The 25,641-nt window shown below is 37.4% G+C and overlaps 1 protein-coding gene and 1 long non-coding RNA gene across 2 annotated transcripts; both read left to right on the forward strand.

Moving 5' to 3' along the window:
• Nucleotides 1-5,003: 5,003 nt before the first annotated feature.
• Nucleotides 5,004-12,322, forward strand: anxa14 (annexin A14). The gene is made up of 13 exons (XM_062984831.1): nt 5,004-5,088; nt 5,489-5,537; nt 6,536-6,629; nt 6,875-6,963; nt 7,167-7,280; nt 7,945-8,035; nt 8,294-8,373; nt 9,444-9,482; nt 9,727-9,817; nt 10,229-10,336; nt 10,438-10,493; nt 11,001-11,108; nt 12,201-12,322. Exons 2-13 carry the CDS (start codon nt 5,520-5,522, stop codon nt 12,258-12,260), a joined length of 948 nt encoding a protein of 315 aa, XP_062840901.1. The 5' UTR covers nt 5,004-5,088; nt 5,489-5,519; the 3' UTR covers nt 12,261-12,322.
• Nucleotides 12,323-23,083: 10,761 nt separating this feature from the next.
• Nucleotides 23,084-25,042, forward strand: LOC134300316 (uncharacterized). Its single transcript, XR_010007340.1, has 3 exons — nt 23,084-23,286; nt 23,411-23,439; nt 24,902-25,042. It is a non-coding gene; the product is annotated as an uncharacterized LOC134300316 (long non-coding RNA).
• The last annotated feature ends 599 nt before the right edge of the window (nt 25,043-25,641 follow it).

Consider the following 25,641-nt stretch of genomic DNA (forward strand, 5'->3'; position numbering starts at 1 on the left):
GCCCGCAAACAGTTTGCTGAAGACAAGCAGTCCAAGAACATGGATTACTGGAATGCCCTGTGGTCTGACGAGACCAAGATAAACTTGTTTGGCTCAGATGGTGTCCAGCATGTGTGGCGGCGCCCTGGTGAGAAGTACCAAGACAACTGTATCTTGCCTACAGTCAAGCATGGTGGTGGTAGCATCATGGTCTTGGGCTGCATGAGTGTTGCTGGCACTGGGGAGCTGCAGTTCATTGAGGGAAACATGAATTCCAACATGTACTGTGACATTCTGAAACAGAGCATGATCCCCTCCCTTCGAAAACTGGGCCTCATGGCAGTTTTCCAACAGGATAACGACCCCAAACACAACCTCCAAGATGACAACTGCCTTGCTGAGGAAGCTGAAGGTAAAGGTGATGGACTAAACCCAATTGAGCACCTGTGGCGCATCCTCAAGTGGAAGGTGGAGGAGTTTAAGGTGTCTAACATCCACCAGCTCCGTGATGTCATCACGGAGGAGTGGAAGAGGATTCCAGTAGCAACCTGTGCAGCTCTGGTGAATTCCATGCCCAGGAGGGTTAAGGCAGTGATAATAATGGTGGTCACACAAAATATTGACACTTTAGGCACAATTTGGACATGTTCACTGTGGGGTGTACTCACTTATGTTGCCAGCTATTTAGACATTAATGGCTGTGTGTTGAGTTATTTTCAGAAGACAGTAAATCTACACTGCTATACAAGTTGTACACTGACTACTCTAAGTTATATCCAAGTTTCATGTCTATAGTGTTGTCCCATGAAAAGATATAATGAAATATTTGCAGAAATGTGAGGGGTGTACTCACTTTCGTGATACACTGTACAGTGTTACGTGCAGAGTACTTTACTTAAAATGTACATGTTTATTTTAAAAGCAACAGCATGGTCAGATGCTCACAGTTTGCATACAAAAGTCTAAAGAGGAAGAATGTCAGATCTCGTGTTTATTTTACTGATGTTTTTTGCTCGATCTGAATGAAGTGGCGCATGATAGATAACAAAGCAACTTATGAATCTGAACCGAATCAGAACTCACTACTCAGCTGCTCAGATGATGCCCAAAGTGCTTAGAGGCCGGGTGTGAACATACAACTATAATGAAAAATATTACTAACAAACATCAAAAATGATAGTATTTCCTTTTATTACTTACTGTATGGTATGAAAATCTTTGTACTAATGGTCATGATCTAAAACAAGCTGTACACTGTGGTTATAAGAGGATCTGCAGACAAAAATGGTTATGCACATATTAACGTCTATGAGCTTCACTTATAATGCCTTTTTTTATGAAGCCAAGGCTTCACCTTACACAGATAAAGGATGGACAAACAAATATCGGACACTTTCTGTAATTACACGTGATGTATTTAAGATGGACTTTGAAATGCAAAGGGAGTTGAATACTGGAGATACTTGCATTAATACGATTGTTCTATACAGGGAGTGTATAGTGGTTTTTTATATGTATGTATATGTGTTTGTATATTATACCTGTAGCTCCGTCATGTTATTGGTTTTACTCTGAGGTGTTTCTATAAAGAAAGTATTTTAATTTGTTCTTGTTAAACGCCAAAACTCTTTATAAATATCACTCTGAGTATTCATTAAATGAACTGAGATAAATCGATCTGTAACTTTTATTTTTCAAAGTGCTTTGTGAATTATTCCATAACAGGGAGCGGCTTTGATTTTATAAGTAAAGGTTCATTTTACAGACGTCTCATGTTTGCTTATTTATTTATTATTTATTATGTTTTGTTTTCTGATGGTTTGCAAAACCAGCATTTTGGCGCATTACCAGCACAGACTGGGATGGAGTGTGGAAACAATAACACGACCTCAAAATGTGTTTTCACATATCTGGTTTCAATTCTGCATCTTGGTTTAGTTGATTTACCCATCCTGACCTTCACTGCATGAGGATATTGCTGTTATTTTGCCCTAGACTTCATACATCAGCTCTATACCTTCTTTATGCATGATAGTGGAACAGTACCAATGTTCTCAAGTTTCTTGTGTTGGGATTATGTAAACCAGGTTCATGTTTTTGGTCTACTGTAAGCAAATCATGTAATCTGGTATGTTTTGTCCTAAACTTGTACTACTTCATCATGCTTTTGTAGTTTATAAGGATGCTGTCTCTTCTGCTCTGCATCCCATTGATCTTTGTACCTCAAAACAGCTTTTCTGACTGGATTTTACCTTCTGCCATACAAAAAGTGAGTTAGAACCCATAAACAGTCCTGCTGTACTGTGCTTAGTGATAAACTTCGTACCAAAGCTCTTGTCTCCCACTAGATTTGCAAATACGGATACTTAAAATGAATACTCATGAGATGGAACATTTTTAAACTCTTGTGAATTATTTATTCCCCTCTCATTGCAGTATGCATACAATATTAGCAGGCTATGGTTCTTCTGTGAATTCCTTCTTGGTTCCCTCATGTTCCAGCTCTACCCTGATTACGTCCCCTAATTATTCTTCACACCTGCAGTTTAGAATTAGTCTTAATCTGACTGACTCGTTTCCAGTCACAATCTCAGGTTTCAGGTATTTATCGGTGCTTATGGAAGTATATTAGCTTAGCATATAAGCTAGTGTGCTAGTGACCAGATCCCAGCACTTTCAGAAAGCCACCGTGGATCGTTCAGGTCTTGAATTGTAATTTACTTCAGGTGTAAGTCATTACCAAAACATAGCCAAAAAATGTTTGCAATATGAAGAAAAAACGATTTTTTACATTAGTGACCACATGTTTAGAACCCTTGAAATCAGCATTTAACCACCAGGGGGCCATAAAAAAGCACAATAATCCATAACCATTAATTCATTGGTTCTCAAACTGTGCTACAACGACCACTTGTGTATTTATTAAAATGAATCCAGGTGGTAAAGCAGATTATAAAAAGCATATAAGATAAGTTTTTATGTTTTTATTTAATGAGATTAGTATAAATACAATAGCAGTCACAAGACTGACCACACCTAATTGTGTTGGTTTGAATGTTATCTGATTAGATAAAGGTCAATAAGCCAGCAGGTGCTCAGTGGATGTAAAATCTCCTTTAGCAGTGTTAGAAAAGCTTCATTACTGAAGGAAGTTAGTTGGGAAAATCATTTTCCTTTTACAAAGATTTATTAGTTCAACACTTTTTGAGTCACTGCTTCACATGCTTCAATTCTGAACAGTTTATATTATCTTTTTAGTCTTTATTATTATTTAAACAGGCTAAAAAAAGTCCTCTTTGACTATGAATGTCCATACCTTTGACCATTATTGGTACAATCATACCTCACAATTGTTGTGTCCAAATCCTGACACCTCTGACTTTTGAGAATAGTCATGGATGAATGAAACAGGAATAATATGGCAGGAATAATAATAGTTATAATGAGGTGCTCTGGTGGTGCAGCTATCGGCCGGTCGGACATCTAGACAGACATGATTGGCTATGCCTGAAGGCAAAAGTCCTGATAATAATAATAGTAATAACAATAGCGGCTCGTATAGATGTTATGTTGTTATAGTGGTGGTGTGTAAGGTTTGTTGCATCCATTATGGCCTACACATACTGCAAATCATATAAATGAAAATGCTTTAATTCTATTTTATTTAACAAACAGACATGAGGGTAATAAGGAGTTTTATAATGGTGACGCTCAGTGTTGTTTTTAAATTTGGATGTGGCATGTTAAAAGGGAGGTTACACCCTTATAGATATCAGATCTGAGAAGGTGTGGGCTCATGTTCTCATGTAAGAGAACTTAATTGTTTTAACTATCAGACCGTTGGTAGGTGTCCCACCTTACAGATAACGAAATACAGTGAACGCTAATATGTGACACACAGAATAAAAACGCTTTCACTTCCTCCTAATCTGCGTTCAGTGTATTTGGATTTTTTAGACGTCGTTCGACAGATATTAGGTGCTTTTATTTACATTCAAGGAAAACTTTATCAGACTGTTTAATAGATAACAATGGAACACAATGATTAATATTGACTGTGTGTTAAATATAACGACCGAGTACAATGTATTAAAAATGTGGTTGTCATGCACAATACATGACCAAACATCACATTCATTTACATTTATTGAACTGGCATTCCGAATCTATGAATATTAACGTCAAGTTGATCATCATTTAGACTAGAAAGGCTTTTCTTCACCTGAATTAAGCCATGAATCATCAGTAAGATTGGCCAGATGTACACTTGGCATTTAAAGGCGTTCAAGCTATGCACAAGAGCGATACCATACTGAACCAAAAACAGGTCCTTCTTAAAATGTTGCCACAAAAGTTAGTTGGAAGCGTGTATTGATATATAAATAATCAACATGTTTGCACCGCTTCACGCCACAAGAAAATGACATTGCTGAAGATATAAAGCCTTAAATATTCCTGATAAAGAGAATTTAACAATCTTGAGTGTTAGATGTTGTGAATTTTTACACCATGTAGTGTCAATCCAACCAAATATAACTCCAGAACCCAAGGCAGTGGGCATGAGAACACTGGGGAGACCAAATCTACCAGGAAAGGGTCCTAAAATATTTCTACCCTGATGGAAACACTGACAGATCCTAACATAACACAAATCTAGTGAGTGGAATATTTTTATTTGAATTTTACATCAGTATATTAGTAAAAAAAAAAAGACGTTTAAAGACTGAACCTATTATCCAGCCATGATAATGGCCATAGAAGCTGACATGGCTTTAAGAATTAAACAAACAAACAAACATCAGTATATTAGGGGAGATATTTTACGTATATCTGAATATCAGAACCTCAATTTTAAGTCATTTGTATGAAAATTCACGGTTTGATTGGTGTAAGATTGTGTAAGTTAAATTTTGACCTTTCCAACATTTTAGCACAAAGTAAATATGAAAAAGAGAGACAGAGAGTTTATTCTTGCTCTTTTTACTGCATTGTAGACAAACCAGAAACGTGTTGTACATGGATGGGATCAGGTGACTGATGAACTGATAAATTCATCTATAGTCTCATCTGTAATCGTCAAACTGCCAGTTACACCAGCGACAGAGACGGGTGAGAAAGTCGTCTACTCCCTCTATACTGATTTTATTCAATCTATAAAATTTTTCAATATTTTTATTGATGTCATTCTAGTTGTCTGCATCTAATTGGTTGTAAAGTACTGTTTTTTGTAGTAACTGAGTAAATTGTTGTGATGATAAACTTTCCTTTTATAATTATGATTGTTTTCTCTCTGTACAGTGTGTATAATGCACAGTTGAGTTTATTATTAGCTATTGTTGTACCTGTGTAACATTCTACACTAATAATTCCTATTTAATATTTACATTTTTAACTTTTTTAACTACTTTACTACTTTTACTGTTGAGCTCACATTTAGATGATTCAGGTTTTGAGTTGACAGGTCTCGGTATGTCAGGAATCTCACAAGATGTGTCGGTGTGTGTTACAGGCGGCTGGTCACGCATTCTAACTCCGACTGTATGACGATGACCGTGACGGTGAGTTTCTGTACATGATGGATGTGACACGTTCTTCCTGTAGTTCTGTGTAGATCTCTGACATTGATCTCGCAAGATGCTGTTATCATATCTTGTTCCAAACTAACTGCTTTTCTTTATCTACACAACTTACAAAAACTGCACAATTAAAACCCAACATCTGGATCTGTTTGATTAATCTAGTTGAGTGGAAAAGTGGGCAGTGGTTTGTTTTTACAGAAAAACTTGTTGAGGGAATTCATCAACATTTATGTTATGATGGATAAAAAGGCAATAACGTTCGATTTCCTTTTAGTCATTACAATTAGAATCGGTACAAAATTATATTTTTAGTAAGCTTTAGGATCAAACCCTTTAACACTTGATGTTTAGGTCTTGGCTTGTAGTCTTGGATTTGACAAAGCTGATCTTAATTGTAGCCCCATTTACCTGCCTACTTTCCTTTTACCAGTAAACCAGATAACAACCAGAACAGACTAAAGATTTTGGCACTGATACTATTCTGTAGTGCACTTGGGTGTGGCATCATAAACTACTGGCTACTGTGTGTGTAGGGGGAAGGCTAGGGGTGTTACTGCATTGCCCCCAGTGATGTGGAGGAAACCGGACACACCGTGATCCTGTATACACTTTACACCAAAGTAATAAATAAATATACACAGACCAAATTATTTATTTTATGTTTAACAAAGAAGAACTAACTACAAAACAGATAGACAATAGAAAATAAATAAAATACCAAACCCACAAAACCTGTTATGATATACCTTTAAATTAGATACAGTATATATATTTTATAGTAGTATATAGTATACATTTTCACACCTTTTGTTAATTTTTTCTGTATTTAGAATTAAACTATGCAAGAAATGAAAGATGCTTCACCATCAGGCACAGATTTGATTTGATTTATTTCTACTGGAATATATGAGAAAATAATACTACTAGTAATACTAATGTAATAATAATTAAATTTTTCATTTTCTGTTCCACATCAGATGTTCTGGGGAACGCTTGGATCTGTCCGGCCGTTTTCAGCCTTCCGTCCTGAGAGAGACGTTGCTAATTTAAAAGCTGCTCTGGAGAAAAAAGGTAAATGAATAGTGGTTCTTGCATCTATTTTGACCAGTCTGCATACTCGATATCTTTAAATGTAGTGTCAATTTAAATCTTAGTTATGCTGTCGGTCCTGATTCCAAGGGTCCTACATACAAGCTGTAGTCTAAACCCCCTGAATAAAACTAAATACAAATAATATTTATTTAACCCTCAGTGTTTCACTTAAGTACGTCAGCTGTATTTAATATATATATTTTTAAAATGTCTTCTTCCTAAAGACGTGAGCACATTGGTGAGGATCCTGACCAACCGCAGCAATGAACAGAGGCAGAGCCTGGCACAAACCTACCAGAGTCTCACCAAACAGGTCATTTCTTATTTCTGGTCAAGAATTTCTCAATGACAAAGTCTCACAGTGAGCGTCTGTCTGCAACTGTGTGTGTGTGTGTGTGTGTGTGTGTGTGTGTGTGTGTGTGTGTGTGTGTGTGTGTGTGTGTGTGTGTGTGTGTGTGTGTGTGTGTGTGTGTGTGTGTGTGTGTGTGTGTGTGTGTGTGTGTGTGTGTGTTACAGGACCTCAGAGCCAGTCTAAAGAAGGTGCTGTCCGGAGATCTGAAGTTGCTGATACTTGGTCTGATGATGACTCCGGATCAGTTTGAGGCGCATCGTCTTCAGCAGGCCATGGAGGTGAAATATAGATAACAAATATAAAGGGTGTAAAATGATTCAATACATTATATAGTGTAACATTAAAAACAATAATAAAACACCCTTAATAGCATGTATTATGTCAGTGTATTATTTGCTGCATACATTTACGTTTAAGGCAATTTACTTTAATCCAAAGTGGGGTGGCTCGGTGGGTAGCACTGTCGCCTCACAACAAGAAGGTCCTGGGTTTGCATGTTCTCCCTGTGTCTGTGTGGGTTTCCTCCCACAGTCGAAAGACGAGTAAGTGAGGTGAATTGACAAAATTGTCCAGGACTGTGTTTGAAATTAAAGACTTGAACTGATCAGTTCTTTTCTTGGTCTGTACCAGATGCCATAACCTTTATGTTCTTTGGCATTCGTTTGTGGCGTGTCCCTCCACAGTCCATAGTCAGTAGGTAACGTACCATGGCTATCTGTGATCACTGCTTGCCAGTCAGGTCTATATACTGATCATATGGGCTGTTTTAACATGTAAACAACAAAGAACCTCCATCAACTCAATGTTTAATATATTCCTGACTGTCACATGCGCAATTATTATTAAATAGCCATTGCTGTGCACATTTTGGGGTGGTCCTAATGTTTTGGCTTATTAGCGTATACTTATGTCATAATGTTATATGTGTTTATGTGTGTACAGCGTCTCGGCACTGATGAAGAGACTCTTCTGGAGATCTTATGTACGAGGACACCAGCACAGCTTTCTAACATCAGATCTGCCTACAGTAAAGGTGGGGAGAAACAATACAGCAATACAACAAACTGCAGATTATACTGTATTATAAAGATTATGTTTTTTTTATTATTTGTATTGTGCAACAGCATGACGTGCACAACTGTGTTATTTCACAATCAAACCATTAAGAGTGTAAACAGTGAACAGAAATTAAAAAAAGCAGATCGTTTTGTTTCTAACTCCTGTTTCAGTGTCACACTGAGCAAACACACCTCCTGCATGGTGTCATTATTTGATATGAATATTATTTCAGGATATCAGCGAGATCTGGAGAAAGACTTGGTCAGTGAAAGCAGTGGAGATTTCACCAAGCTGCTTGTAGCTCTGCTGAAGGTACTGTTGGAAACGAAAATGTTGCTACTGAATGTGTGCAGGGTGTTCCAGTGCAATAAAATACCTATCGCTCATTCTCTACACAATCGAATATTACAGTGTGTACACCGACCAGGCATAACATTACAACCACTGACAGGTGAAGTGAATAAAACTGACTATCTCTTCTTCACGGCACCTGTTAGTGAACATTTTATTCTCAGAGTTGATGTGTTATAAGCAGAAAAATGGGCGAGCGTGAGGATCTGAGCGAGTTTGACGAGGGCCAAATTGTGATGGCTAGACGACTGGGTCAGAGCATCTCCAAAACTGCAGCTCTTTTGGGGTGTGTCCCGGCCTGCAGTGGTCAGTATCTATATTTATAGTGGTAAACCGGCGACAGGGTCATGGGCGGCCAAGGCTCACTGATGCACGTGAGGAGCGAAGGCCAACAGACGAGCTACTGTAGCTCAAACTGCTGAAGAAGTTCATGCTGGTTCTGATAGAAAGGTGTCAGAATACACAGAGCATCACAGTTTGTTGTGTATGGGGCAGCAAAAGGGGGACCAGCAGAATAGTAAGAAGGTGGTCATACTGTTATGCCTGATCAGTGTATAGTATAGTGTAAAAAAACAAGGCAACTTACAATTATGATTGATAGATTATAGATCTTACAGTTAATTTCCATCTACAGAACCTCCCAAATACTTTTATTTAAAGTAACTTAATTACGGCCCTTTCTCAGGGGCCCAACAGTGGCAATTTGGCAGTGGTGGGGATGGAACCAGCAACCTATTACCATTGCCATGCTGGTTGACACTTAACTTTACATATGTCATCAGAATAAAACATTAACACAGCATAATGTTTGAAATACAGTATACACGTAAATAAAGGTTTTTACAGAGGTCTCACCTCAGGTTCATTAAACAACTTGACTGCAGCCCAGGTCCAACATTAATCCCTGACCTTAATGTTTACTGTATATTAAATATTAACAACGTGATATTGTCCCATACAATACAAAATACCACGGTTACATATTATAGTACGGTATTAAATAAAACTTGTCTTGCTTTTATTTTCTTTAGAAAGAGTACGTGGCTGGTGTTCTGGACCGGGATGTTGCAGTAAGTACTGGGAAAACTACTCTTTACTGGGCTGTCAGATCTTACTACTGACCTTTTAATCAAAAGCAAACTTAAGAGTACATGTTTGCATGTATTAGGTGCAATAAGTACCAAATAAAACTTCAGCTTTTGGTGAATAATATAAAAAATCAGCTCATCAGGATTGGCAGGTTGAAATAATAATATGTTTCTGATGGAAGGTCGGAATTGTACACAGCTTTCACACAGTATTTTTGTTTCACAGATTTTATGTGAAGAGCTTAACAACAAGAAGGCCAGTGCAGATCCATGGATCCAGATCCTGACAACAAGGGAACCAAGCCATCTAAGAAACGGTACTGTTAGTGTTTTTAACATACTGTAGGTTCTTCTTCCTATTTTTTTATTATTCTTGTGAACGTCAAAAGGAATTTGGGTACCAAACCAATAACCAATTTATCTTTCTTCTTTATACATTAGTTTTATATCCCCTAAAATTCATATATGAACAGTGTCCACCCAAACAATTATAAATAAACATATCGTACTCACTAGCTTTGTGTAATATTGGGATCCGTATTAGGATTTGAGGACATTAGGATCCCCAACCTTGTCTCTGGCAGGTGAAAAGAAGTGGTTGGTGGTTGCACACGTGCCAGAGGGGGCATGTGACATGAATCCTATTATACAGTATATACGAAATCCAAACTTTAAATCATGTTTATCTCATACCTCATGCTGTATTAATGTGAAGTGTGATGTTTCAGTGCTGATTTATGTGGAGGCTGAAAGAGGACTGCCTGTAACCGCAGCTATAGAGAAACGCTTCGGTGGACTCCTCAGTGGAGATCTGAAATTGGGCTTACAGACACTAGGTGAGGTTCATGTGTGTAAAAATGAGATGCGCTATAGAGCCAGAAGAATCTATTTATCCATCTCTGATATGTAAACATAAACAAATCTGGTCTTTTCATAGTGCGCTGTATCGAGAACCCAAATCTCTACCTTGCACAGAGGATTCAGACTGCAAAAGTAAGTTTTATTTTAACATTCATGGTAATAATATTGTACCGGTCTTGTACCGGTGTCAGTAAGTGTTGTTGGTAAGCCAACAGTGTCATGCGATCAGAAACTTCTCAGTGATAAAAGACTGAAGCTTGTTGTGTATGAAAGAAGAGGCTGAACAGTATTTAAAAAGCCCAACAACACTGCTGCACCTGATACTCATACCAGAATAAGACATTAACCTGGCATTACCAGGCTGAGAATGGTCCAGCACACAGACATCATCTGGTCAGTAGGTGTCCTGTGAGCTTCTCTTTTGATTAATTGATGGGATACAAGGGGTGACCAAGTGTACAGAGCAATAAATGGGCTACAGACAGTAATTGTATACACACAAAGTTCATGTTTATGGTATGTGTAGCCTATAAAATAATAAATGAATGTATGTACTTAATACAGTGCTTGTTTAGTTTATTTTGTTTAATTAGTATATGTAACTTCACTGCCTGTAACTCAGTGATCGTTATTGTTTAGGACTCGGTGCTGCAGGGACTGATGATAGCTCACAGCGAGGAGGATCTGCTGGCCATTCGAGTTGCATACAAGAAGGAAAAAGGGAGCTCCCTTTACACCACTTTACAGGTAGCTCTTGTTTTTGTTTGTTCAGCTGCCTGAAATAGAAAGCTTTGGGGGTTTGAATCCCAGGCTGGCGTGGTCTTATGTATACCTAGCCATTGAGGGAACACATATCAGTGCACTTTTAGTGCTGGTCCCAAGCCCGGATAAATAGAGTTGGGTCAGGAAAGGCATCTGGCATAAAAACTGTACCATATTAAATATGTGGACTAACGATCTGCTGTGGTGCCTCCTAATCGTGGAATCTGAAAGGAATCACAGGTAGCTCTCTTTCTTGTAGAAGTAATCGACCCTTTCTGATAATTACTTTCACTTCAGTGGTTATTAACGGATCCTCACACTTTTATGGATACCAGAACGTGATCCTCTACCTGGACAGGGTCATCTGGTCCAGGTTTGTGTGTTTCTGCAAGAGTGCTGCTCCAGAAGTTGGTGGTTTGTCTGAATGATGATCAATTTTAATGAATTGTGTTGTGTGTGTGAACCTCATTGATGTTTAGTGATTAGCAAGTTTAACTTTACAAGATTAACTTGTCGATGTCTAATTTGAATCCTATTCATACTTACCCACCATTACCAAACTTCCCATCACGGCCAGACTTTATGTAAATCCATATTTGCAATAAATGGCTAAAAGTGCTTATACAGCAATGATATGCACAGAATGTTTTTGGAGCCAATACAGAAATATTAAAACATATAAAAACCGGACAACTTCACACATGTGTGTAGTAAACATGAAGAATCGATTGTTTCCACGACCTAAAGGGAAACATCTTGGGAATATTTACCTAAGATAATAACGCAAAATGATTTTTATGTCCAGAAAACCAAAAATCCACAAACACTGATTTATCAGCACTTAGAGATATCATGCAAAGATGGTTAGTAATGTTTTAGGAACTTGAACTTGTTAGCTGAGCTGGTATTAAGGATTAAATACTGTAACTTTCTGGGTGACTCTAGGATTCAGGTGGTTCTTATTGTTGATTTCTACTCAAAACTAGGGCCAAATAATTGGGCTAAATTTAGCTAAATAAAAAAACTCATCCTTTACATTTTTATATATAAATAATATTGATGTAACTCTTTCTACAGGAGCAGTTTAAGGGAGACCTCCAGCAGGCTTTGCTAGCTGTGTGTCATTCTGAAGACTAATGAGGCAGCAAGAAAAACAATTATAATTATAATATTATAGTAAACATCTCTGTTCACATAAACAATACAGTATAAATCATGTCTCAGACATTCATTTGTTTTGATTCATTTTTCATTCTAGAAACACAGAAGAAAATTATTATTATGTACACACATTGAGCACTTTATTAGATACACCAGATAGCAGATAGCTTTGTACCTTCATTGAATCTTTATTTGGCCGCAGCATGACTCAGCCTTTCCTACGACTACGTGCAAGTTTGTTCGAATTCTGGAAGTTCCATCAGTAGCCTGGTGTCAGTGTTTTATTTGTACTTCTGTACTTGTTAGCGAGTGACTCAGTCGGCCGCAATATGTGCTAATCATGAGCCACATGAATGATTTAAAATCAATTTGCTGATTTTAGTTTGTTCATGTATGTTAGTGGTCCAACTGAGATAAAAAGCAAGTACTTATTATTGCAATTGCTATATTTCTGGCTGGTGCTACAGGTTTGATTTCACAGCAGATCAGGTTTCCCAAAACTATTACACACTTGTGCAATCAAGAAAGTGTTTGCAGTGAATTATACAGCCTTTAAAGCACAGTGGCTATGTGTAAGAGGTTTACAGCCCTGTTTCAGACACTGACTTTGAGAATACATAAGAAATGTTGAGCCTGTCGGACGTTCTATTTTAAAAACAAGTGGTATTAAAATAGTTCAACCTCTGTGTGATATTTTGTGGAGGCTGTTGGTAACGTCATGGTGTGGAAATCGCAATAGAGGCTTCATCACAGGTGCTGAAGACAGGTTTCTCTTTGCCCAAGCTGTTGACAGTTGATTCATAAATGCTCCTTGAAGAACGCAGAGCTTTTTAGATATTTGGCCGGAGAGTTTCTGTCTGGTGCAGGTGGGTTTTTTTAAGCACTCAACCACTTGTCCAGTCATTCATAAGTTTAGTACTTTCTGAACCTGGCATGCATGCATGTTTTGTGGTATTAGACACATTGGAACAGATTGTAATGATGAGGTCTGTAGAGTAGATGGAATGCCTTTTATACAGCATACACCAATCAGGCATAACATTATGACCACCTTCCTAACCGACTGGTCTGCGGCTATGCAGCCCCATACACAACAAACTGTGATGCTCTGTGTATTCTGACACCTTTCTATCAGAACCAGCATGAACTTCTTCAGCAGTTTGAGCTACAGTAGCTCGTCTGTTCAGTCTTCGCTCCCCATGTGCATCAATGAGCCTTAGCCACCCATGACCCCGTCGCCGGTTTACCACTGTTCCTTTATTGGACCACTGCAGACTAGGAACCCCCCACAAGAGCTGCAGTTTTGGAAATGCTCTGACCCAGTCGTCTAGCCATCACAATTTGGCCCTCGTCAAACTCGCTCAGATCCTCTCGCTCGCCCATTTTTCCTGCTTCTAAGGATCGAATGTTCACTTGCTGCCTAATATATCCCACTCACTAACAGGTGCCACGATGAAGAGATGATCAGTGTTATTCACTTCACCTGTCAGTGCTCATAATGTTATGCCTGGTCGGTGTATGTCGTAGGCTAACTATAATGCTGGATGGCTATGGTAACTTTGTTGGACTGTGCTCTCAAAACACAACTTGTTTGTTATGACCACAAACACTCACATCATTGACCATAATGCTCATAATAACTTGCATTAATAGCTTTAAATAGTGGTGAGTGTGTGTTTATTACATTAGGCTATCCAGACCGTTATCCAGGCTTTAACACTATTTATGTGGGCACCAAGAAGTCACTGGCTCTAGTTAATTATGTATAATTCCTTAGAAGTTAAATGGCATTGTAGAATTTTGTATGCCATCAAAGCATTAGTAATAACACAGTTATTAATAATAATTAATATTGTTGTTCAATAGTGGTATTAAACTACTTGAATTTGGAGTGTTTTTGGACAAACGTGTGGTTTCAGTCATTTGGTCACAGAAAAAAATCAGCCGTTTGCTAAAGCCTATTGTTCTTATATAAAACTCTCACTGACCAAAACGTGTCAGGAACAGGAACATACCTAAATAAATAGTAGATAAAATCAATGAAGCCACAGAGTGGAACCAACTTTCATTACATTTTAACGTTTTCCTTGTTCAAACACACCCAGTTCAGGCTGTTTAATCAGCTTATGCTGGAGGTCAGAAAACTATAATACAGAGCATAGCAGGAGTACCTGAGAAACAGGTTAGAGAAAGCCCAAAAAATTAAATAACACCCTTGAGGAGACGAGTGCAGTAACCATTTGTGTTCCTGAACCCCATAAAGTACCAATTATTTCTCATTGTGTTCATATTTTAGTGTGCAGAATGTTACTTTAGATTAAATGCAGTACTAAAATGGATTGAATGACTGAAATCTTCTGTTCAATGTGCATACAAATGACTTATTTAGGCACAGCAGGTTGTGTGGGTGACAAAACGCATGCAGGTTGAGAGGTTTGGACCAATGAATAAATAAATGCACCAACACTTATAATGCATGAATTCATAAATGATGATGTGATTTTATTATATTACTGTAGACACACAATGCAAAACATACTCATGATAGTTAGCGAGTAAATCAAATTAAAATTACGTCATTTATTTAATTAGCTTTATTAGCTTTTAAATAGTAATAGTGATTTTTTCTTCACAAGATCGTTGATTTTACCAAACAGAAGATATTAGGTGGCACAGACAGACATCATATTAATATCACACTGATTTACAGCTACTGAAATGTGTTTAAACTGATCACTGATGCATTTAAGATAAAAATTGAATTTTACATGACGTGAATCACATAGCATTTTGGTGCTGTTGGTTAAATGGGTGCCTCACAAACATAACTTCTCTAAACTACCCATATATGCAAAAACATGTGATGCCCTGTGACTGACTGGCATCCCGTTCGAGGTGTATTACCTACTTACAGAGTGCAGACCCACTACCAGGCTTAAAAGAACCAAGTCGTTTCATTCTCTTATAATAATAAATTACATTAACAATTACTTTATACAAACAGATGAGTGTTTGTATCCAGCCTGAATTTGTTTATATTAATAACCACTTCATATTGTTCAGGGTCTCACTGGGTTTGGGCCAAAGATGAGCCAACTATGCAGGGCCCCAATTAATCACAGGGCATCACACACTTAACGTTTAATCTCATTCTCACATCTAGGGGCGATTTATACCTGCCAATATACCTACTGTATGTTTTTAAGGTCAGATTAAACCCATGTATGAACAGATGTGTGTGTGGATCTACACTTTCATTCTCTTTTATCTTTAATTGTTAATTAAAAGGTCTTTGTTGTGAGAGATTTTTGTGTAAAATGAGGATTAAAAAGCCTTCAGTCCTGATCGTTAAGTTCTGATTATTCACTGCTACACAATCTGATAATATTGATTGGATTTGTAAGTTTAGTTCCACAGCAGGATTAGCAGGGCCGGTAGAACACAGCTTAGTAATGCAGCCTTGGTGTCTGGACTGCTGGATGGTTTTGTAGTGGGTGGTGGTGTTACTGGTGTGCTGTTATCTGGTGTCTTGCTAGTGGTGTCAGAGGTTGTTTTGTTGGCAGATGGTTTAGTGTCAGATGGTTTAGTGTCAGATGGTTTAGTGTCAGAGGTTGTTTTGTTGGCAGATGGTTTAGTGTCAGATGGTTTAGTGTCAGATGGTTTAGTGTCAGATGGTTTAGTGTCAGAGGTTGTTTTGTTGGCAGATGGTTTAGTGTCAGATGGTTTAGTGTCAGATGGTTTAGTGTCAGAGGTTGTTTTGTTGGCAGATGGTTTAGTGTCAGATGGTTTAGTGTCAGATGGTTTAGTGTCAGAGGTTGTTTTGTTGGCAGATGGTTTAGTGTCAGATGGTTTAGTGTCAGATGGTTTAGTGTCAGATGGTTTAGTGTCAGAGGTTGTTTTGTTGGTAGATGGTTTAGTGTCAGATGGTTTATTGTCAGATGGTTTAGTGTCAGATGGTTTAGTGTCAGAGGTTGTTTTGTTGGCAGATGGTTTAGTGTCAGATGGTTTAGTGTCAGATGGTTTAGTGTCAGATGGTTTAGTGTCAGAGGTTGTTTTGTTGGTAGATGGTTTAGTGTCAGATGGTTTATTGTCAGATGGTTTATTGTCAGATGGTTTAGTGTCAGATGGTTTAGTGTCAGATGGTTTAGTGTCAGAGGTTGTTTTGTTGGTAGATGGTTTAGTGTCAGATGGTTTAGTGTCAGATGGTTTATTGTCAGATGGTTTAGTGTCAGATGGTTTAGTGTCAGATGGTTTAGTGTCAGATGGTTTAGTGTCAGATGGTTTATTGTCAGATGGTTTAGTGTCAGATGGTTTAGTGTCAGAGGTTGTTTTGTTGGTAGATGGTTTAGTGTCCGATGGTTTAGTGTCAGATGGTTTAGTGTCAGATGGTTTATTGTCAGATGGTTTAGTGTCAGATGGTTTAGTGTCAGAGGTTGTTTTGTTGGTAGATGGTTTAGTGTCAGATGGTTTATTGTCAGATGGTTTAGTGTCAGATGGTTTATTGTCAGATGGTTTAGTGTCCGATGGTTTAGTGTCAGATGGTTTATTGTCAGATGGTTTAGTGTCAGATGGTTTATTGTCAGATGGTTTAGTGTCAGATGGTTTAGTGTCAGATGGTTTAGTGTCAGATGGTTTAGTGTCCGATGGTTTAGTGTCCGATGGTTTAGTGTCCGATGGTTTAGTGTCAGATGGTTTAGTGTCCGATGGTTTAGTGTCAGATGGTTTAGTGTCAGATGGTTTAGTGTCAGATGGTTTAGTGTCAGAGGTTGTTTTGTTGGTAGATGGTTTAGTGTCAGATGGTTTATTGTCAGATGGTTTAGTGTCAGATGGTTTATTGTCAGATGGTTTAGTGTCAGATGGTTTAGTGTCAGATGGTTTATTGTCAGATGGTTTAGTGTCAGATGGTTTAGTGTCAGATGGTTTAGTGTCCGATGGTTTAGTGTCAGATGGTTTAGTGTCAGATGGTTTAGTGTCCGATGGTTTAGTGTCCGATGGTTTAGTGTCCGATGGTTTAGTATCAGATGGTTTAGTGTCCGATGGTTTATTGTCAGATGGTTTAGTGTCAGATGGTTTAGTGTCCGATGGTTTAGTGTCAGATGGTTTAGTGTCAGATGGTTTAGTGTCCGATGGTTTAGTGTCCGATGGTTTAGTGTCCGATGGTTTAGTGTCCGATGGTTTAGTGTCAGATGGTTTAGTGTCAGATGGTTTATTGTCAGATGGTTTAGTGTCAGATGGTTTAGTGTCCGATGGTTTAGTGTCCGATGGTTTAGTGTCAGATGGTTTATTGTCAGATGGTTTAGTGTCCGATGGTTTAGTGTCAGATGGCTTAGTGTCCGATGGTTTAGTGTCCGATGGTTTAGTGTCCGATGGTTTAGTGTCAGATGGTTTAGTGTCCGATGGTTTAGTGTCCGATGGTTTAGTGTCAGATGGTTTAGTGTCCGATGGTTTAGTGTCCGATGGTTTAGTGTCAGATGGTTTAGTGTCAGATGGTTTAGTGTCCGATGGTTTAGTGTCCGATGGTTTAGTGTCCGATGGTTTAGTGTCCGATGGTTTATTGTCAGATGGTTTATTGTCAGATGGTTTAGTGTCAGATGGTTTATTGTCAGATGGTTTAGTGTCAGATGGTTTAGTGTCAGATGGTTTAGTGTCCGATGGTTTAGTGTCCGATGGTTTAGTGTCAGATGGTTTATTGTCAGATGGTTTATTGTCAGATGGTTTATTGTCAGATGGTTTAGTGTCAGATGGTTTAGTGTCAGATGGTTTAGTGTCCGATGGTTTAGTGTCCGATGGTTTAGTGTCCGATGGTTTAGTGTCCGATGGTTTAGTGTCCGATGGTTTAGTGTCAGATGGTTTAGTGTCAAATGTTGTTTTGTTGGCAGATGGTTCAGTGTCAGAGGTTGTTTTGTTGGTAGATGGTTTAGTGTCAGAGGTTGTTTTGTTGGCAGATGGTTCAGTGTCAGCAGGTGGTGGTTTATCGCCGTCCTTCTGTAAGCATATATTTTAGTACAAAAACATTATCAACAAATATTTTAGCAGAAACACAGATGTACCGTTTACTATACAGTGTAATGGACGATAGAAAAGAAGTCAGTATAGATTTTATCTAATGCAGCTGTAGGTGAATTACTAGACAAATAAACAGGTGAGTGGACGGAGTGTGTACAATTGCCAGAAAAAGAATTGAATAAGTAGTAGAATCACATTTAGCATCAATTCTGTTTTAGAATAGAATTTGGTGAGAATTTCTCGCATTTCTTGCATGAATTTTGGGAATTCTAACATAAAGAACACTTTTAAGGTTGTGCTTAGTGTTTAGAAGTTTATTCTACCATTAACCATAATACATCCTCCACCACACTTTATAGTTCAAATGAGCTAATAAAAAATAACATCGTCAAACATATTAAGACAAACGACCGCCTAGATGTCACACAGTACTTTTGGAATAGGCCAACGCCCCGCGAGGGATTGGCGTCCATCGGGGTGTTTAACTGAAGCCAGAGGCACCGTATACAGGATGAAAAGTTATACTTATATAAATAGTTTTTAATTCTAATGTGTATTACAAATCTTATATTTCACACAATCACTGATGAGCACTAATGAAAAGCTGGGGCTGAAAAGCTCTGTTTGTGAAATTAAGTTTTTGGGTTTGCGTTTACGTTCCATTTCGATAAATTAATATCACACGTTGAAAAATTGCACATATTTAATCAAACAAAGAACTGCGGCATGTGCTAACACTACCATGGCAAATTGTCAATATTTTAATGATCAATAACAGGTTTTAAGTGCTAATTTGTCAACACTTTTAACTAGTCGTTTGTAAATATTTAACGTGACAAATTACAAACTGAATATAAAAATTAGACATATAGACATATTGATAATTTTTTTCATAAATCCTGTGTTCAATTTTTCATTTTTCATACGTTTAAAATAATAATACAAACATTTAAAGAATGTGTAAAGCCATTTTAGCTCTTATTGAAAGTGCTATATAAAGATTTTTATTATTGTTACAAATTCACAACTATCGTCATTCTCAGCAGTCACAACCTAAAAATTACCAGTAATAAAATTTTACCTTATTTTTTCTCTCCACTAGGTGCATATGTGATGTAATTAAATTATTTAATGTATTATATATTTTTATTGATTGATTTATTTATTTATTTTCTTTCAGTTACTTATTCACTTGTATCTCTCTAGATTGTTAATGACGTTAAACATTATGATACCATTTCTTTTTTTTGGTTGTTTATTCTGTTGATGTATATTGATATAATCAAATACAAGCAAATCTTGCCAACATCTAATATTAAAATATATATATAAGAAATGTTGTATAAGAAATATTGTAGATGCACCAATTTTGAATCAAAAGTCACAAATTGACAACATTTCTGATGAATTTTCAATGTATCAAATATGATACAAGTGAATTAATGTACAATTTCCCTGACAAGAAAGAAACTTAAAGGATCACATGGATTAAACTCAGAAAATCTATAAACGTGTGATAAATTAATAGACGTACCTCTGCTGCTGCTTTTGCTGCTTCTGCTTCTGCTGCTGCATCTGCTTCTGCTGCTTGAACCCCCAAGGACATGATGCACAGCACACAAGCCAAAATAAAAAAATTCATGATGTAAAAATCTGAGATCTTACAAAGGTGTACAAGAGGTGACCTGAACACAAGGAGCCAGCTGCATCCGTCCTAAACAGACCGTTCCATATAAGAACCTCTGAAGAACATGCCTGCTGGGTTATTGCACCATTACACTGGACACACCCCACCTGCACCCCTCCCTGGCTCCTACCTCTACTGATAATATTTTAACTGAAATAGATTTTCTGATTATTCATGCGCTGCTGTTTCTCAGGACGGGCATTTTTTGGTTAGAGGTGAATAAAATAATAATAATAAGTAAGTCAATAAAAACAAGAAGATTAATAAATACAGATCAATTGTTTTAAATTAAAAAAATGTCGTTTTCTCTAAATGAAGTTCAAACTGACATGTTTTATACTCGTTATTCTTTATTTTAAAAGTAAAATAACAGAAGGGGAACCGTGACACAATGGGTAGCGCTCTCACCTCACAGCAGGAAGGGTCTGGGTTTGATTCTGTGTAGAGTTTGCATGTTCTCCCTGGCCTGTCTGTGTTTGTGTGTGTGTGTGTGTGTGTGTTTGCCCTGTAATAGACAGGAGACCTGTCCAAGGTGTTTCCTGTCTTCTGCCCAATGAATCAGACCCACTGCAACCCTGACCAGGATAAAGCAGTGGTACAAACAGATAATCAATTAATGAATTAATTAAACCCTTAGCCTAACCCAGAAACATTACTTTTGATTTATGACTGCACATATTATTAAAAATAAAACAAATGTTATGGACAGAACTGTTCCAACTCTCTAAACTTTGAGGGGTTCCGTCCTTCAACCCGAAAATTTCAGTTTATAATCCAGGGCTCGTATCGACTCGCCTCAGAACGTTCCTGTGTTTTCTTCTCATCTATTCCTAAACCAGAACATCAGATGATGTTTTCTTGACCGACATCAGTGCCCAGCCATGTAAATGCTCTGTTTACTGAATGGGCACAAATTCCCTCAGACTTACTTCAAAGTCTTGTGAGAAACCTTCTCAGATGAGGGGCTGCTGTTATAGCCGTAAGATCACACAGAGGTCACTTTATTTTAATAGAATTTGTTTTTAAAATGAGATATTCTGCTAGCACACCAGCGCCGAGATTCTGAACTCCGCAGTTCTGAACTCGGCGTTGCCACCGGTCAGCTGGGCGCCATCTAGCGGGCATAATTGGCAGTGCCTGCAGCAGATACTAATTGGCCACTGTATCTGCAAGATGGGGACCGGACTATGTGTCGGTGGGTGGGAAGAGACGCAGGTGCAGAATGCAGAGGCGAGAAGAGGAGGGCTGTGCACGTGTTGGAAGAGGTGTGGGCAGTGACGTGCTCTCCTCAGATGCAATCTGGTATCTCTCAGCAGCGGAAGACAAATTGAGTGTGCTAAATCAGGAGGAGATGTCCAATGGTCAGCCCATGATCAGGTGTCCAAATACTTTTGGCTATATAGTATATTTAGTGTTAAGCATGTGTTTAGTATGTGCAACTATATTGTTCATTCAGTCATGATTTTAACTCTAAACTAACACAAATGAAAACTTGATGTATCATCTATTAAAAAATAAGATAAAAAAAACTGGTGGGGGGGTCACTTTAATATTTTGGATATGCTGGTTTGAAATGTGTTGGTTTGTTTCAGTAAAACAGTAAATTGTAGCTGAAAAGAGAAGGAAAACTAATATAAATAGTGAATATGTCAAATAGAATTATTAATAATTTAATATTTCAAATGCTGAAAGGCAGATTGCGTAATCACTATTGTTATAATCATATCTTTAACAGGATATTTATTTAATTGAAATGTTGAAACAGATAAAATTGATTAATTATTTTCTTATTGTTCTTTATGGGACGCTGAGGTAATTATTGATGATTATTAACAGATGGTTGTAGGTTAAAAGTCTCTCTGTTGTTCACTGTTTACACACTGATGCTTGATTTCTCGTACATTTCTTTGTTGGAAAATGAAACTTGGCAGGCTGGTAAAATCTGAGCTCTGACTGGACCAGTGGCTGTGATCAGGGTGAGCAGGGTGAGTCCTGATTACTAATTCTAGCCCACACCTAGCCAACTACTCTCATTTAATATTAATTGAGGACTTCCCCACATGCTAGTATCTGAAATAAGTTCTTATTGAAATTTCTAAGAAACTGAAGTTGTTGATGAAATCCAAAATAACAATGACGCTTGCACTTTCATTTCATTAGCTAATATTGAAATAGCATTTAGTATCAAAGTGTGCTGACTAACCGTGAATCAGAGAACACAGGGGACAAGAAATGGTCGTGCTAAGCAAAAATGCATAAAAATGATTGGCTCCACCTGGGAATTGAACCCAGGAACTTCATGTTGTGAAGCAACAGTGCCACCGTGCCACCCTTGTTATTATTTTTGTTTTTTTTTGTTGTTATTATTATTGAAAAATCTTACAATTGGACAGAATGTTCATCAGTTTCTTCTTACCAATATCAGCACACAGAGCCTGATAATCCGCCCTCTTTAGAAATATTCAGGCCCCTCTGTGGATTGGTGTGCCGTTGCTGCATTGTGTTTGTTGAGTCATTAACTCTGACCAAAAATAATCTATTAATATTTAATTATTTATTGTTGGAAGTTATTTTTAACCAGCAGGAACGCAGACTGTAAACAGTGGGTGGATTAGATGTTCTAAATTGTTAATGGATGGATGAATAGATGGGAGTTTTGCCCTGAGATAGACAAGGACCTTGACCAGGTTGTTATTTGCTTGGTGCCCAGTGTTTTCAAGTTCTCCAGGTCCACCATAACTCCACAAAATATATTGTATACATGCAGAACACAAAACGTTATGTAGGATTACAATTATTTTATTAATTTAGTGCTTTATAAATAATTTAAACATTGTAAACATGTAACATGTAAAAGTGACCAAATGTTTGAGGAATAAAGAACTAATTCAGCATACAGAGATCCCACAACCGTCAATAATCATTTCTACATTTAAGAAGCACATCAAATGTATTCAGGTTTATCTAACATCAGTGCTTATAAATATTTTGAGTATTTCATGAGTATTTTCATAATAATGAAACATTGAAAATGACTCAAATAAAACATAAGAACGTAGTTAAAACAAGCTTTTATGTTTTGATTTTTGCATCTCAGTGTGCAGCTGGTGTAGAGACTCCTGTGTGTCTCTAGGGGGCGCTAACAACGACGAGCAGAGCCAGAGGAGTTAGAAAAAGCCAGCAGGACGTGATGATGGTGGCGGCTCCTCCTTTGGTGGTTGGGCCTCGGCTTTCGGCAGGCTTGGTGGTGATGTTAGGGCTGCTTGCAGCTGATGAACTGCTACTTGTAACTGTAGTCTGTGCAGTCTGGTAAAGTGGATAAAAATAAATAACAATAGTTCATTTACCTTTAATAAGTGTATTAAAACTGTGTCTGTAGTTCATCCCATTCTTGCACTCATCATAAACTTCCTGCTTTCTGTTTCCTTCTTAGACAACTGATACACAGATGTCAGCATGAGAGTAAGTTCAGTTCTTCTCTTTTATATATTTTATAATAATGATCACATACTTGATTTGTATGTATGTTGTTGTTTATCAATGAAATACCAAATTCCAAATATCAAACTCACGCATGGTAAATGTATAGTTGTCACAAAGGTAAAATAAAGAGTATTTTAAAATGTTAGAAAGATTAGATTTTGTGACTGTTAACCATACGCACATTGGTACAACGTTATTATGCAGCATGCAGCATTCTATATACTTAATGTTTTAGTTCAACCCTGTGAGAAACAGTGGTCATTAAATAATGTAATATTTTTGAAATCCATGTATCTCCACCCTGTCGAGGATATTTCTGCTTTGTGCCCAGTGTTACCAGTGGCTTCAGATCTTTTCTGACTCTGAGCAGGATTTACTAGTTATAAAGATATAAAGCACATGTGTCAGACTCACAAGCGAGAGCGTAAATGGTATGATTGTCTTAAAATACGCTGTAAAATCGTACATAAACTGCATCTCCCACAATGCATTTGTGTCCCGCAAAAAGACCGCATCCCGCCACTAGATGACAGTGTTTTCACATCAGCGTTTAAGTGAGGCAGTTTTCCAACAAGTGATTCTGAGAAATATTTACAAATCATCCCAAAATCTACAAGAAGAGAAAATCGAAGCAGACGGAGGAAATTTAATGAAAGATGTGAAAGTTAATAAAGTTCGTGCTTAAAGAAGAGAAGCCGGTACGTCTCTTGTGTTATGAGGCCGTGTCTGTGGTACAGGAGAACAATATAAATGTAGATATACATTATAAATATACAGTATAAATTTGGCATTTTTACACCAAACACAGTCACTGCAGTGCTGAGAATGATCCACCACCTAAACAATACCTGCTCTGTGGGGGTCCTGACCATTGAAGAACAGCATGAAAGGGGGTAACAAAGCATGCAGAGAAACAGATAGACTACAGTGGACAGTGAGTGTAGAAACAAGGAGGTGGTTTTAATGTTATGGCTGATGTGTGTATACTGTATGTGGTACATTTGGATGAGTTGTTGATCTCAGTTATTTTATTACATTCCTACCAGCATTGATGATAACATTGCTAAGTTATAACAATGGCTATTGTTCATTTTCAGTGTCATTTATTGTGTAAATTACGTGCGGTGTGGTGATCAACTTCTCTTATTCTGTTTCCTCCTCTGATAACAGAATCCCACATACATACATACATACACATATACGTACATATATCAGTATCCATGGACATTATTGCGTTCAGTCAAATTTAACACTTCACTACACTTTGAGGGGACTGTCACGTTTGTTTTTATCTTTAGAAAATAGTGTTTAATAATAAAGCTTAAAGTTTAGTTGTTTATGGTTTTGTTTCTGTTTGTTTGTTTCTAAATTCTGTTTTTGCTCGAGTCTTTTCAATCCTCATTGACCTTAACTGAAATAACCTCCTTTCTTCCAACTGCAGAAGTTTCTCAAACAGTTCTGACCCAGATCAACCACAGAGGGCATCCTGACCGACAGGATAACAGTTTTTGCAAAGCACCAGCCTATTTTACAGACCTTTCTAACATTAAAACTAGTCAGAAAGACGTAAGAGTGATGTTAATAGGCCTGCATAATACCATTCTCAGTTTTTCAGGATAATTAAGCTACATAAACATTTATTACAAAAGTTTATTCACGTCAAAGTGTCTAAAATTCACTTCGTCAGGTATGATGGCGTTTTAATTCAGGTTACTTTGACAACTAATTTTTGTTAACTATTTATTTTAGTTCCTTTTATTCCTTCTTTTAGTGGAATTATAAACTATAAACTATAAATAAGATTTATTATAAAATTTTTATGTGTTTCAGAATAAAAACTCAAAATTCGTCACTTAACGAAGTTTATGCTCATCACAATCGAGGCCTTTTGAGATAAACTGAACATGTTGATACAGGCTGGTTTTATCTCTGTTGTTATCAAAAGCTCTTGTAGGTTTCATGCAGCGTTAAGAACATCCATTTAAAAGTAACATCAACACCGTAACATCTGTTCATTATATTTAATTTAATGTAATAAAAATCTTGTACTTTCACAACATGCAGCAACAATAAAAGTAAGCAACAGGAAAATAATAAAAGTATTAAAATAACTGTTTTAAAGAACGCTTTAAAACACAAGTTGTACTTCATTTATAGCAGAATTAATTTTCTATCTTGCTA

The sequence above is a fragment of the Trichomycterus rosablanca genome, chromosome 22 (genome assembly GCF_030014385.1).
Source record: "Trichomycterus rosablanca isolate fTriRos1 chromosome 22, fTriRos1.hap1, whole genome shotgun sequence".
NCBI classification, from domain to species: domain Eukaryota; kingdom Metazoa; phylum Chordata; class Actinopteri; order Siluriformes; family Trichomycteridae; genus Trichomycterus; species Trichomycterus rosablanca.

Bases quoted from the DNA above. Each gene is read 5' to 3' on its own strand.
- anxa14 (XM_062984831.1), top strand. The intron at 9,818-10,228 runs GTACTGTTAGTG...GTGATGTTTCAG, and splicing joins ACCAAGCCATCTAAGAAACG to TGCTGATTTATGTGGAGGCT. The intron at 10,337-10,437 runs GTGAGGTTCATG...GTCTTTTCATAG, and splicing joins ATTGGGCTTACAGACACTAG to TGCGCTGTATCGAGAACCCA.